The sequence below is a fragment of the Hemiscyllium ocellatum genome, chromosome 17 (genome assembly GCF_020745735.1).
Source record: "Hemiscyllium ocellatum isolate sHemOce1 chromosome 17, sHemOce1.pat.X.cur, whole genome shotgun sequence".
Taxonomy (NCBI): Eukaryota; Metazoa; Chordata; class Chondrichthyes; order Orectolobiformes; family Hemiscylliidae; genus Hemiscyllium; species Hemiscyllium ocellatum.
This window is the reverse complement of record NC_083417.1, coordinates 20,189,782-20,202,048: the sequence shown is the minus strand read 5'-3', so window position 1 is coordinate 20,202,048 and position 12,267 is coordinate 20,189,782. Positions and strand designations below refer to the sequence as shown.

General features: G+C 38.7%; 1 protein-coding gene across 2 annotated transcripts in view; it reads left to right on the top strand.

Annotated features, from left to right (window-relative positions):
* Positions 1–10,517, top strand: part of crispld2 (cysteine-rich secretory protein LCCL domain containing 2) — a 41,241-nt gene extending 30,724 nt beyond the window's left edge. For both annotated transcript variants that reach the window (XM_060837978.1, XM_060837979.1), the window contains exons 14-15: positions 5,283–5,416; positions 8,486–10,517. In XM_060837978.1, the coding sequence (XP_060693961.1) occupies positions 5,283–5,416; positions 8,486–8,537 (186 nt within the window). In that variant the 3' untranslated portion in view covers positions 8,538–10,517. The remainder of the gene's footprint in view (positions 1–5,282; positions 5,417–8,485) is intronic.
* The last annotated feature ends 1,750 nt before the right edge of the window (positions 10,518–12,267 follow it).

The following is a 12,267-nucleotide window of genomic DNA, read 5'->3' as shown; positions in this document are numbered from 1 at the left end:
TAGCTTTTGTGGTTTCTTTAATTCCTTTAGATATCAAGTCAATCATGTAAAAACTCAGAATTCGAGGCTTAGTATAAGTCTATTTTAGGTTCATAGGGAAGGGAGGTCAGTTTGCTCAATTGGCTACCTTCCGAGCATAGAGTTCAGCATAAAACCAACACAGAGTGGGTTGAGTCCACTTCCTGGCTGTGGTAATTCATGGAGACCTCATTCCTCACTTTCACTTATGCTCGCAGACTGGTTGCCCTCAGGACTGTGCATGATTAATTAGCCCTCCCTTTCATTAGAGGTGCCTAGGTTCCTTTATGGAATATGTCTTCATACTATTTTATTATTAATTCTGTTCCACTTGTATAACTTTACTATGAAACAACCAGAACTGTAACCAAAATAATTGCTTGAATGTGGAGACCACATGAATGATCACACATTCTGATAATGCCAACAGGGTCAATTTTACTTTGAGAGGGACGACTAGAGTGGCATTGGTCTCAGTTATAGACACATAACCATCAAAGTTCTCTGAGTTAATTTCTGTGTTCCACTTAATGAGCAGCTTTAACAGGACTTGCTTAATTATGTGTCAAAATACATGCATTTCAGAGCAGATGAAAGGAAAGGTTTACCATATCTCAGACATAATTCAAAAAGTGGTGATTTGCCAAAGAAAATCACAAGCACAGCTGTGAACTCAAAGAAAGATGAAGGGCAAATCACTTGACCATCAGGTTGGAAGCAAGCTAATGTGACTGGAAGGGTAAAGAAGGAACAAGGAAAGCAGTAAAAGTTTCACATGGACAGATTACACCAAATAAGCATTGCTATAAAGAAGCATTAAATGATGAGGCAAGAATTAGAGCTACGGTGTATAAGTGGGGGCCGGAAGTGGGTGGAATATGTGTTTTGCCATTCACTGAATTCACCCTGTGACAATTAAAGCTGCATGAGACAGACATTTTAAACATGGGTTTACCTGTAAGTACTATGTGAACATTTTATCCATGCACTACATTAGAAATGAATCCCAGTAAGTCTTATTGTGCCGTGATTTGAGAAAAACAAAGTACTTGTTCTTAGCATGGGGTATGCATAAATAAATGTTCATGTCAGCTATCCAGCTTTTTCCTGGAAATACTGGCACAAAGATCAACTGGATAAATTAAATTATCATTCAGTGCAGCTTTGTGCTGACTGTTCCCTCACAGTGCACACTTGGATGGTCATTCATCCCAGGAAAATTCATCCTTCTGCACAGATCTGAAAATTCTCCCCTTGTAATAGCCACATACAGTATTCCCAGGGATTTCTGCTGGCAAATCTGGAAAACTCTTCCGTATGTTCACCACCATCTGTGCGTAGAAAATGTTCCTAATTGATGTTTTATTAGTTTGGACCTAGCTGTGAATTCTTGTCGTCATTTAAATTCCAGATTTATTTTCATCATTCGTACAATTACATAGAGGTGATAGCAGAGGGAAAAAGGCTGGCTGGCCCAGCTGGTCCAAGCTTTCACATGAATCTGCTATTTCCCTGCTTCAGAATTATCAGAAGAATTGCCAATTCCTTTCTCCCTCATACTACTTCCCTTAATGCATTTGCATTGTTTGCCTTAACTATTCCATTTAATTGAACATTCCACATTCTAACTGCTGTACCAACACCACCACCACCACCACCTCCCCCTCCCCCCCCCCCCCCACACTATCTTTAGTGTTTCTTGTGTCACAGTGACCAGAACTGGACGCAGTGCTCAAACTGTGATCTGACAAAGGCACTGGAGGTTTGATCATAGATTTCTTTGACTTATATTCCACTGCTGTGACCGAGTAGCCCCATTGACTAGACATGTGTAGCAGGCTTGGAACTTTGAGATTGCCAGCTGGTATGTTCAGCTACAGTCTGGATGAACTACAGGTGAATCCAGAAAATGCCAAACACAGAGTTTCTTAAAAAAAGTATTATTTCTTTCCCTGAGCTGATGTTCCCCTGTTTGTCTTTAGCATTGAGTGTAATTATGACAATTAACATGCCACCCCTACTGATGAGAAAATGTGCCCAGTCGCCCAGAAAAAAGCTCATGAAGTGTCCATTTGAGGCTATTCCTGAGGAAATCTAATGATACTCTTTACATGGGGTGGTGAGGAGGCAGATCACAGGCAGAGATGAAAATGTATTGCTGGAAAAGCACAGCAGGTCAGGCAGCATCCAAAGAGCAGGAGAATCGACGTTTCGGGCATGAGCCCTTCTTCAGAATCACAGGCAGAGGCTTGTTCAAAGGGATCGGAGGCAGGGATTTTGCCCCCTCTCTGTGCCTCCAGAATAAGACAGCTGGAGGCCCCAAGCCCCATCAAACATAGCAGGCAGGACTTGTATGTTTTCTCAGCCAGAAGAGTAGCCACTTATACCACCTCCTAAGGAGGCAGGTAATTTGCAAGGTGAAGGGTTGAGGCCCTTAAATGGCCACTAGTTGACTACCTAAGGACCCAAATTGGTGGCCATTCAAGAAGCCCATGGTCTTTCTTGCCCAGAATTTCAGTAGTGAGACAGTGAAATGCATGTGAGTTTCTCTCCAGGGCCAACTCAACCCATTATTTAAAAACTGAAAGAACTGCTGGAAATCAGAAATGAAAACAGAAATTGCTGGAAAAGCTCAGCAGATCTGGAGAGAAATCAGACTTCATGTTTCGAGTGAATTGATGGTAGCTAGGAAAATGTTTTTTATGCAGAAGAAAGGGTGGGAGAGAGATAAGAAGTAAACAATCTTTCCTCTTCTTAACACCTCCAGGGAAGGGAAAATCACAGCCTATGCATTAACGTTTTGTAACTATAACAGTAAATGTGTTATAACTGAGTAATACTTGCATGAATGTAATTCTTTTATGTACTCTGATGCTTAAAAAGCATTTGTTGTGACATTTTAAATAGATCATTTTAATGATCCCAACAATATGGCAGAAGACAGGGATGTCACTGTAAAACCAAGTGTTTGAGTTAAGATGCTATCCAGTTTATCATACAAACTTTATGAGGCTTTCAGGGAAAGGGCCTGGATGTGATAAATCCTTCTGATTCTTCAACAAACCAGGTCACATTAATCTATGGAGACATTATGTGACTACGGCTAAAGTAAACGCATTCCTGCACATCTCCAGAGAGCTCTGCCATATACAGTGGCAGTAAATCAAGACTGACAGATGGAACATTGCCAGCTTTGGAGTACAGCATCTTCACCAGTGCTCAAGATAGAAAAATAACAATGAGACACTGATGTTGTCTAGCCTGAGTGTAGTAACATTTTTAAGGATACGCCTAGTACTTTTATTGCAGTACATACAGGCTGGTGGCCTACTGACTGAAGGCTATGGTTGTTTTGTCATTGTACAGTTAGGAACCTTAGCTACCCTATAGTTTTTACTGGTTAGGTAAATCTGTGATTGAAGAAAACAATTATTTTGGATGGTTATGATCTGGGAGGACAGAAGTGCTACAAAATGCTTACTACTAATAATGATGAAAGTGGTGTGACTTTACATTTAAGGTGGAATTTAATGGATTCACTTGTGAAGACTGGTATTTGGATCTGGTGTTGGAAGGCAGAGGCAAGGTGTCTTATCCTCCTTCAATGCTGATAAAATCTCAGTAGGTGTGAGTAGGAAACAGGCATGAATGCCCCTTCACCATTGCACCTTAATGTAAACCTCCCCCATCTGCTGCACCTCTCATCCCAACAAGATCCAAAGCTGTTTAATTCCTCAGATGCAGCATTGTCAACTGCAACCCTTTGCACAGTCTCATGGCTGCAGATACACTGATGTAAGTCTTCAACACTCCCCAACTTGACTGCATTAGTTCTGTGCTTGTTAGTCAGCATTTTCATGTAAATGATGACTCATCTGAAATTTTGCTGTTCACATCTTACCTCATGTTAGGCCTGAGTCCCATATCTGTCCTGTCATTTCCATTCGCTCTCTTTTTCCCAACTTGCTAAATGCAGAGTCTTTATTGTCCTGTAAAAAAATTCATATTCAGAACCATTTTCTATCTCTGCAGCAATACTGAACAGCCTTTTATATTGATGTATTTCCTTTAATGTAGTAAAGTATAACCAAGTGTAAGAAAAAATACATTCAAATTAGAAATAAAGGCCCTGTTCTGAGCTGGAGTTCCATGTTAGAATTAGCCTTCCATTTCTGACTTTGCAGAGAATTAGGTTTTATGAGTTCTAATTTCCAAGCTTAAAGCTTTGCTCAACTAAAGTAGCTACACAGATATTTTGTCTTCTTCTAGCCTTTTGTGATCAATGAACTGTTCTGCGCGCTGGGAGTAACTTCTAACAAATTAATTGCAAACGTGCTTCCTTTTTGGTCAGAGTTATAAGGAAGGCATAACATAGGTGGATTAGAGTGCACATTAAGAGAAACTTTAGTCTGCTCCATCTAGATTCATACTGCTCCCTGTAGGCAGCAGAAGGACTCCAGATGTCCAGAAATTACATTAATACACACAAGTAGAAGCTTAGACAAATGGATTGATCTGGTAGCGCAGCAGTTTAAATAGCTACATGCTGTGGGTCTTAGCCTTGCAAAGTTGACTCGCCTGTTAGCTTCTGTGATTCTTGACACTACATGGCTCACAGATGGTGCCATGAATCAGCTGGAGTTTAACACTGATTCAGGGGATGGAGTAATGGTTTTTGTACTTGCTGTAAGAAAGTGTTTGCAAAGGATTGAGTAGCAAGTGGTACACAGTCTAAGACTGGCTTTGGTTGATATGAAGCATAAAATCTATCAGTGCGCAGTAACAATATTATTCATTCGCTTCAACTCAATGGCAGTGGTAAGCTCCTTGTCATTGTCAAATGACCAGCATCTTTTCCATCTGGAATGAGGACACCTCAGTTCTCATTCACCCTCCCCCATTCTATCAGCCAATTTGAAGAAAACCAACTGTATTTCCTACTATCTTTCTGTTTCCAACACAGCTACAACCATCTCAGCTATTAACTGAACTGAGAGGATAAAGTGATTCAATAGTACTGCTGCAAAAGAAAACTGGAAATGGAATTTATAAGAACCACCACCATTTTTGTGCTAAAACTGATAAATGTTTTCCTGTCGCAGTTAGTCATGAAATAGATAGTTAGAGATAAATGACATTAACAAAGTTTTATTTCTGAGAGTGCATTCTAATGTGAAGGCTTGTTTTATCTTTGTCATATATAGATGCGGTCAAGATTTGAGCTGCACTGAAGGATTCATGTCATTTTTCTGCTAATTTTCTAGAGATCCAGTATCTGTCGAACAGCGGTACATGCTGGTGTGATTAAGAACCACATTGGGGGACTTGTGGACGTGAAACCAGTGGAAAAGAAGAACCGATACACAGCAGCTTCCAAAAATGGAATTCAGTCGGAGAGGTAGGCTTCGGATAAAGAGAAGACACATTATAACTAATTGTCCATTGCAGCTTGTTAAAGGTTTGGCTGTTTTGTAGGAAAAAATTAGAGTTAGGTTTATTGTCACATGTACTCACATAAATGCAGTGAAAATGTTGCAAAGTCACCACTTCACACAATCCTAGATACAAGATACCAAGCTACAAAATCTTAGGAATAAATTAGACAAATAAAGAAAGAAGAAATTCAGCATTACAGTCCTTTCAGCAGCCTGCCCCACACCTCGCCACCAGTCTGAGCTGGATAAATGAGTGGCTGTTTGAGGAGAAGTTTTTTTTTAAAATAAAGTCATAGAAGGATCACATCATGGAAAGATTGTGCAATTTTTTTTATTCTCTCAAGAGAATTATCCAATTCCCATTTGAAAGCCATAGTCGAATTTACTTTCATCCAATTCTCAGGCAGTGCATTCCAGATCTGAACCACTTGCTGGTTAAAAAGGCTTTTATTCATGTCAACTCTAGCTGTTTTGCGACTCACCTTAAGTCAGTGCCCTCTGGTTCTTGATCCATCTACCAACATGCATAATTGTTTCCAATCTGCTCTGTCCAGAGGCTCCCAATTTAGAAAACCTTGATCAAAAGTCCCACCTCCTTGACCTCCTCTAAGGAGAACAGCCCCACCTTTACCAATCTATCCACGTAGCTGAAATCTCTCATCCTCAGAATCATTTATGCAAATCTTTAATGTAGCCAGACCAATGCAATCACATCCTTCCTATGCTGAACCCTGGAATTAAACATAGTCTTCCAGTTGAAGCTGAAGTAGCATTTTTAGAAGGTTTACAATAATTTATTTGCATATATACCCGTGTCCTTATTTGTAATGCTCAGATTACTTGTTAACCACTTTCTCAACTGATCTAGATATCTCTAACAAATGTGCACATGCACCCCCTCTCTGCCTTTGCACTCCCTTTAGATTACCTTTTGGATTACCTTTCCTATTAAAATGTTCCACTTATGCTTCTTTGCATTACATTTCATCTTTCATGTGCCCACTCAGTCTGTCAACCTTTGTGTCAGTCCCTAGTTTGAATCCATCACTACCTTCCACGTGGTTCACAATCCATCTGAGTTTTCTGCCAGCTGCAATTCCATCTCAGAATCATTCCATATCATTAACATGAATAAAACACAAATAAAAACAGAAATTACTGGAAAAGCTGAGGAGATCTGGCGGCATGTGTGGAGACAAATCAGAGTTAATGTTTCGAGTCTAGTGACCCTTCCTCAAACAGTTCTGAAGGCAACAAGGGCTAAATGATGGTCAGCCAGTGATGCCCACCTCCCACAAATGAATAAATTTTAAAAATGTATAGATGTCCAAATAATGGCCTGGGAAGGCAGAAGGGAAGCTGATTCTTTACCAACCAATCAAAACAACTGTTCCTGTCTGTTTGCTGTTTATTATCACTAGGCTAACTTTGTATTCATGCTGCACTCCCAATTTCTCCATGGCTTTGATTTTGCTCTTTTGTGGCACTTTATCAAATGTCTTTTGGAAGTCTGCATATACCAAAACAATCACATGACTGTCATCAATTCTCAGGAGTACAGTGACATGATGGTATGTTATTGGGGTCGAAATTCAGAAAGACCAGCATTGACCAGGGATGAATTCCAATCCAGGCAGGGTAGCTCCAGGAGTTTCAATTCAGTTCATTAAGTAAAGCCAGGATAAAAAGCTAGTCTCAACACCTGGAGTATTGTATGCAGTTTTGATCTCCTTACCTAAGAAATTCGGCATTGAGAGAGTGCAGTGAAGTTTTACCAGACTGCTTTCTGAGAGGACAGATGTGTCATCAGAGAAGAGATTGAACTGACATGGTCTGTATTCTGTGGAGTTTAGAAGAACAAGAGCAACTCGGCGAAAGTGAGGCCTGCAGATGCTGGAGAGTCAGAGTCGAAAAGTATGGTGCTGGAAAAGCACAGCAGGTCAGGCAGCATCCAAGGAGCAGGAGAATCGATGTTTCGGGCATAAGCTCTTCATCAGGAATGTCAGGAACAAGAAGGAGTCCCATTGAGACTCACAAGGTTCTGACAGGGGTGGACTGATTGGATGCAGGCCTTTTTGTGTGCTGTAGAACTCTGTGACTGTTGCCTATGGCATTTCTCCTGGGCAGGGGATTCCAAGAAAATGGTCCCGGTCTCGGGATATGCGGTAAACCATTTCGGACTCAGATGAGGTGATTTTCTTCACTCAGTGGTTAGAGGATTGTGTCGAATTCTCTACCACAGAAGGCTATGGAGGCAGAGTCCATGGATATATTTAAGAAAGAAACAAACTTTTAGAAGCTTAAAGGTATCAAGGATTATGAAAACAGCATAGGAAGAGATAGAAGATCAGCCAAAATCATGTTGAATGGTGGAGCCGGTTCAGTGGTACAAATAGCATACTCCTGCTCCTATTTTCTATGTTTCTATGGTGACAGCAAAACTATTTGATTGCCACAAAATCAATCTGGTTCACTAAAGTAACAAGAAGGAAGCTTGCTATGTCTGGCCTACTTGTGACTCCAAACCCACAGCAATGTGGTCAACTCTTAACTACTGTATGAAATGTCCTAGAAAGCAACTCAGTTGTATTGAAAAAGGAAGTTTATCACCATCACCTCAGGGGGAAACTGAGGATGGATAATAAGTGTTGTCCTTGCCAGCAATAGCTGCATCTCATGAATGTATCTTAAAGAAAAATCCTGTTACCTGACTGAGAAAACCAAAGAAATCAGTTAACATGCAATCTATAATAGTTTTGTTAAAGAAACAGAACTAAATAGGCTTTCAAATAATGTGAAGTTAGTGAGAAGAAATAAATCTGTTTTTGTAAAAATCAACATTGGCCTTGAATTATTTTGGATTCTTGTCACCGCACTTTTCAGGAATTATGCTGGAAACTCTGGAAGTGCGTAAATGGGGACTTCACCTTCATTGTGAAAATAGTGTGGCGCCATGTCATACCCTTAGTGACATTACTCAAAATGCTCCTTTGACATTAATGCTGACGATCCTGTTATTTGTTTCCTTCCAGTATAAAAAATCCTCCTGATGGGAAAGCTTTCAGAATATTCGCTGTGGCATGAGTTAAAAATCAACTGTGAGAGAACTCTTCTGAGTTTGCTTAACTGATTTCCAAGGACAGAAAGCATGAGCAAAAGGAACATGAACAAACTTTGTGCACACTTGACAATAATCATCATCTTCATCATATGAAGAAGTAAACAACATTCTCAGATTACATATGTTGCATCTCATCTGCTGCAAAAAATGGACTCTGGTTTGAACATTCCTATCATTTTTTTTGTACATAATAAATTTAATATTTTGTTTAAAGGCAGAAATATAGTTATTTACAGCAGTGCTGGTAAGTCTATAACTTAAGTTGCTCATTATTAATAGAGTTAGTATTTACTCTTAGTTTGATATATATTTCGGTGCAATCTATTGGAATTAGGATTTTGTGTGTCTCTTTTATATTTGTTTGCTTCACTGCGATTGGCTATGTACCATGTGTGTTCATTTTGTGAAACAAATTCCAGAGAACAGTTAAAGGGAAGGCCTTCAGGACTTCAAAAACGTTTGAAACCATGATAGCTTTTCCTTTAGTTGCAAATACACAGGGTATGAAGCCTGGTAAATATTGGTGCACATTCAGGCTAATGTACCAACATGTTAATAATGCTAATTCCACTTGCACACCTCGTCAATGGTGACTTTTCTTTAAAGATATTTGGAGATTGAGTTACACCTCCAAAGTTATTAGCATGACATTTGCCTTGAACAATCTTAGTGACAAATAACCAGTTGTGCTAAAGGTTATTGTAACATGTAACTGTAAGATTCTAATGTATGTAAACTCTATTCTCAGTCTATCAACTCAGAGAAATTGTATCTTTGCAATCTTACTGACATCGGAATGTGCCCCGAACTATCAGATATCTACAGGCTCATTTTTGAACTTGCCGACTATTATTAATAGCAAGGCCATGGCACATGATTTAAGATAAAGGAAGAAATTTGTAAATTATACAAATTACAGTGAACAAGGAATGAGTTATACAGATATATGAATGGTGCCTCATAACACTGGAGCTTGTGAGTGTCCTGTGGCTGTGCCACTTATGTAGATACTGGCTCAGGCTAAATGAGGACCACACACAGATCTGAACTTCAACCTTGTTCATCTAATTTGCCACATGTAAACTTGATTCAAAGGTAAACTAAATCTATGCAAAGTCTTACAAAAGCAAAATACTGCGGATGCTGGAAATCTGAAATAGAATCAGAAAATGCCAGGAATACTCAGTAGACCTGGCTGGATCTGTGAAGAGAACAAAGGGTTAATAGTTTAGGCCTGTGCTCTTTCGTCAGAACTATTTGTGCAAAAATATTCTTTTCACAACTTTAATTCCTATTCTATTTAATTACTTGGTGCTTGTCAAAACATTTTTACATATACTTAAAGCACGATTTGCTCAGTCATAGAGACCCTGCCAGACCATTTTCCATTAAAGAATTATGTATAATTGATGCCATTATGGACTTAACAGTTCATCTATTTAACTGAAGCTGTTGTTATGGTTGGAAGGCTGAGAGTGAGGGGGAGATAGCAGGGATGTTATTTCAAAACCAAGTTCTCAGTAACGAGTAATTTTTAAGAAAATAAACAATGACAATGCGATGACAAACAGATGCAATATTAAATGAATATTGGATTAATGTATTGGATTCACCACTGTAGCTTTATTTTCTTTTATTTCTTCAGTATAAAAATGTAATTTTTTTTCTCTCTGTTGCAAACCATCTGTAAGATGTTTCTGGAATTAATTTGTGCATGTGCAAGTTCTGATGCTACTATTAAATATAATTTATTGTGCTGTGTTCTGACAACAGGGATCAGGATAGCTGCTCAACCACTTGATTTTTGTTATGGCATTACATTGTATATTTTTAATAAATACATATAAAACTATATAGACTTACGACCTGCAACAGCTATTTTTAATACATTATAAAATAGAGTGCATTATTTCACAATAAAATGTCATTTTTCTGTAAACCGACCCCTTTGTATCTTGGTTCAAAATTTTTTACACCTGTACCAGTTTTATGAGCTGGAATTAAACAGAAAGATTTGCTGGCTGTAATGTTTCAAATTGAAAGGAAAGCGTAAAGGATTAGCAGATAGCAAGTTTGTATATTAAGAAACTAAACTTTGTTTGGAAGGGAGCTCAAGTCATATGGTGACATAAAGTACTTTGCCATGCTTATGTCATCAAATCTTTCCAATTGTGCAGAGTTTGTAACAGACTCCCTGGAGGTGTTATTTTCTATTTTGTAGCTGAAAATGTGTTGCTGGTTAAAGCACAGCAGGTTAGGCAGCATCCAAGGAATAGGAAATTCGACGTTTCGGGCATAAGCCCTTCATCAGGAATGCTGATGAAGGGCTTATGCCCGAAACGTCGAATTTCCTATTCCTTGGATGCTGCCTAACCTGCTGTGCTTTAACCAGCAACACATTTTCAGCTGTGATCTCCAGCATCTGCAGACCTCATTTTTTACCCGAAGACTTTTCTATTTTGTACTCTGTCCATTAACACCTGAGAGAGGCTACAATTTTTTTTATATGGGGAATGCACTATTTCCAAGCAAGGGAACCAGGTGGTTAGTCATTCTGAGTTGCACAGGAGTGCATGGGGTATTTTTCTCATTTTCCATCCACCTGTAGGAAATTTGCACACAGCTACAATTGTTGCAACAGTGATCAAGCTTGTGCTTGTTAACTGTGCACAATAGTTGTCAACTGAGTTGTACTGCTGTAGCTACAGTGCCTCTGCAAACATTCAGTGTTACTGTTAGGAGGTAGTGGCATTTTGGTAAGGTCACTGGTCTCATGCTTTGGGGATCCAGGTTTATACTCTGCCATTCAATTTTTAATCTCACCACAGCCGATGTTGAAATTTGAATTCAACCTTAAAAGAAAGTCTACTCTTAAAAGTTAACATAATGTTGACCACTGTGATTTGACAGAAGTCCTTTAGGGAAGATATTCTACTGTCCTTACCTCATCTGGTCAAGTGTGACTCCAGACCAATTGCAACCGTTAACTGTCTTCTGAAATGATTCTAACAAGCCATTCAGTTCAAGGGGAGATTAATGACTGACGGTAAATGCTGGGCCAGCCAATGATGCTAATGTTCCATGAACAAACAAAAACAAGCAGTGCATTATTTTCAAATATTCAGTGTAACAAATAGGTTTATCGTGACCAAAAGGGTGTTATGCTAAAATAGCACATTTATTTATTTTGTAACTTATTTTATTAAGAAGGGCATATTAAATTAATTTGAAATCACTTTTCCTATCTTAGTTTATGTAATACTCTGCACAATTTGAAAAATAAATCTGGGAAATAAAGAAAATTTGACACTTCTGTTCAACATTTCCCATGTTTTCCCCAGTTAATGTAAATACATTTTGACAGACACTTGGTGATTTACCTCCAAAAATTAATGGTGATTGTATGAATGGTATTCACTGTTTAATAATAATTCCTTTATTTTTAATCTCCAATGATTTTTGAAACGTTCACACAAATAAAATCTAGCTATGGTTTGAATGGGTGCACTTCAAACTATTTTTAATGACATAAACATGAACTAAAGTGGAATATATTGAAAATCCACCCATTTAGTTGCTCGTAAATGCTGAATGGAAGACTCAAGTTGAACTTGCCCAGAAAATACTGCTGGAAATATAGTTTAAAATTACTTAATGTCTTGAACAGTTCATTTTTAAATTTACAAGCAGCTC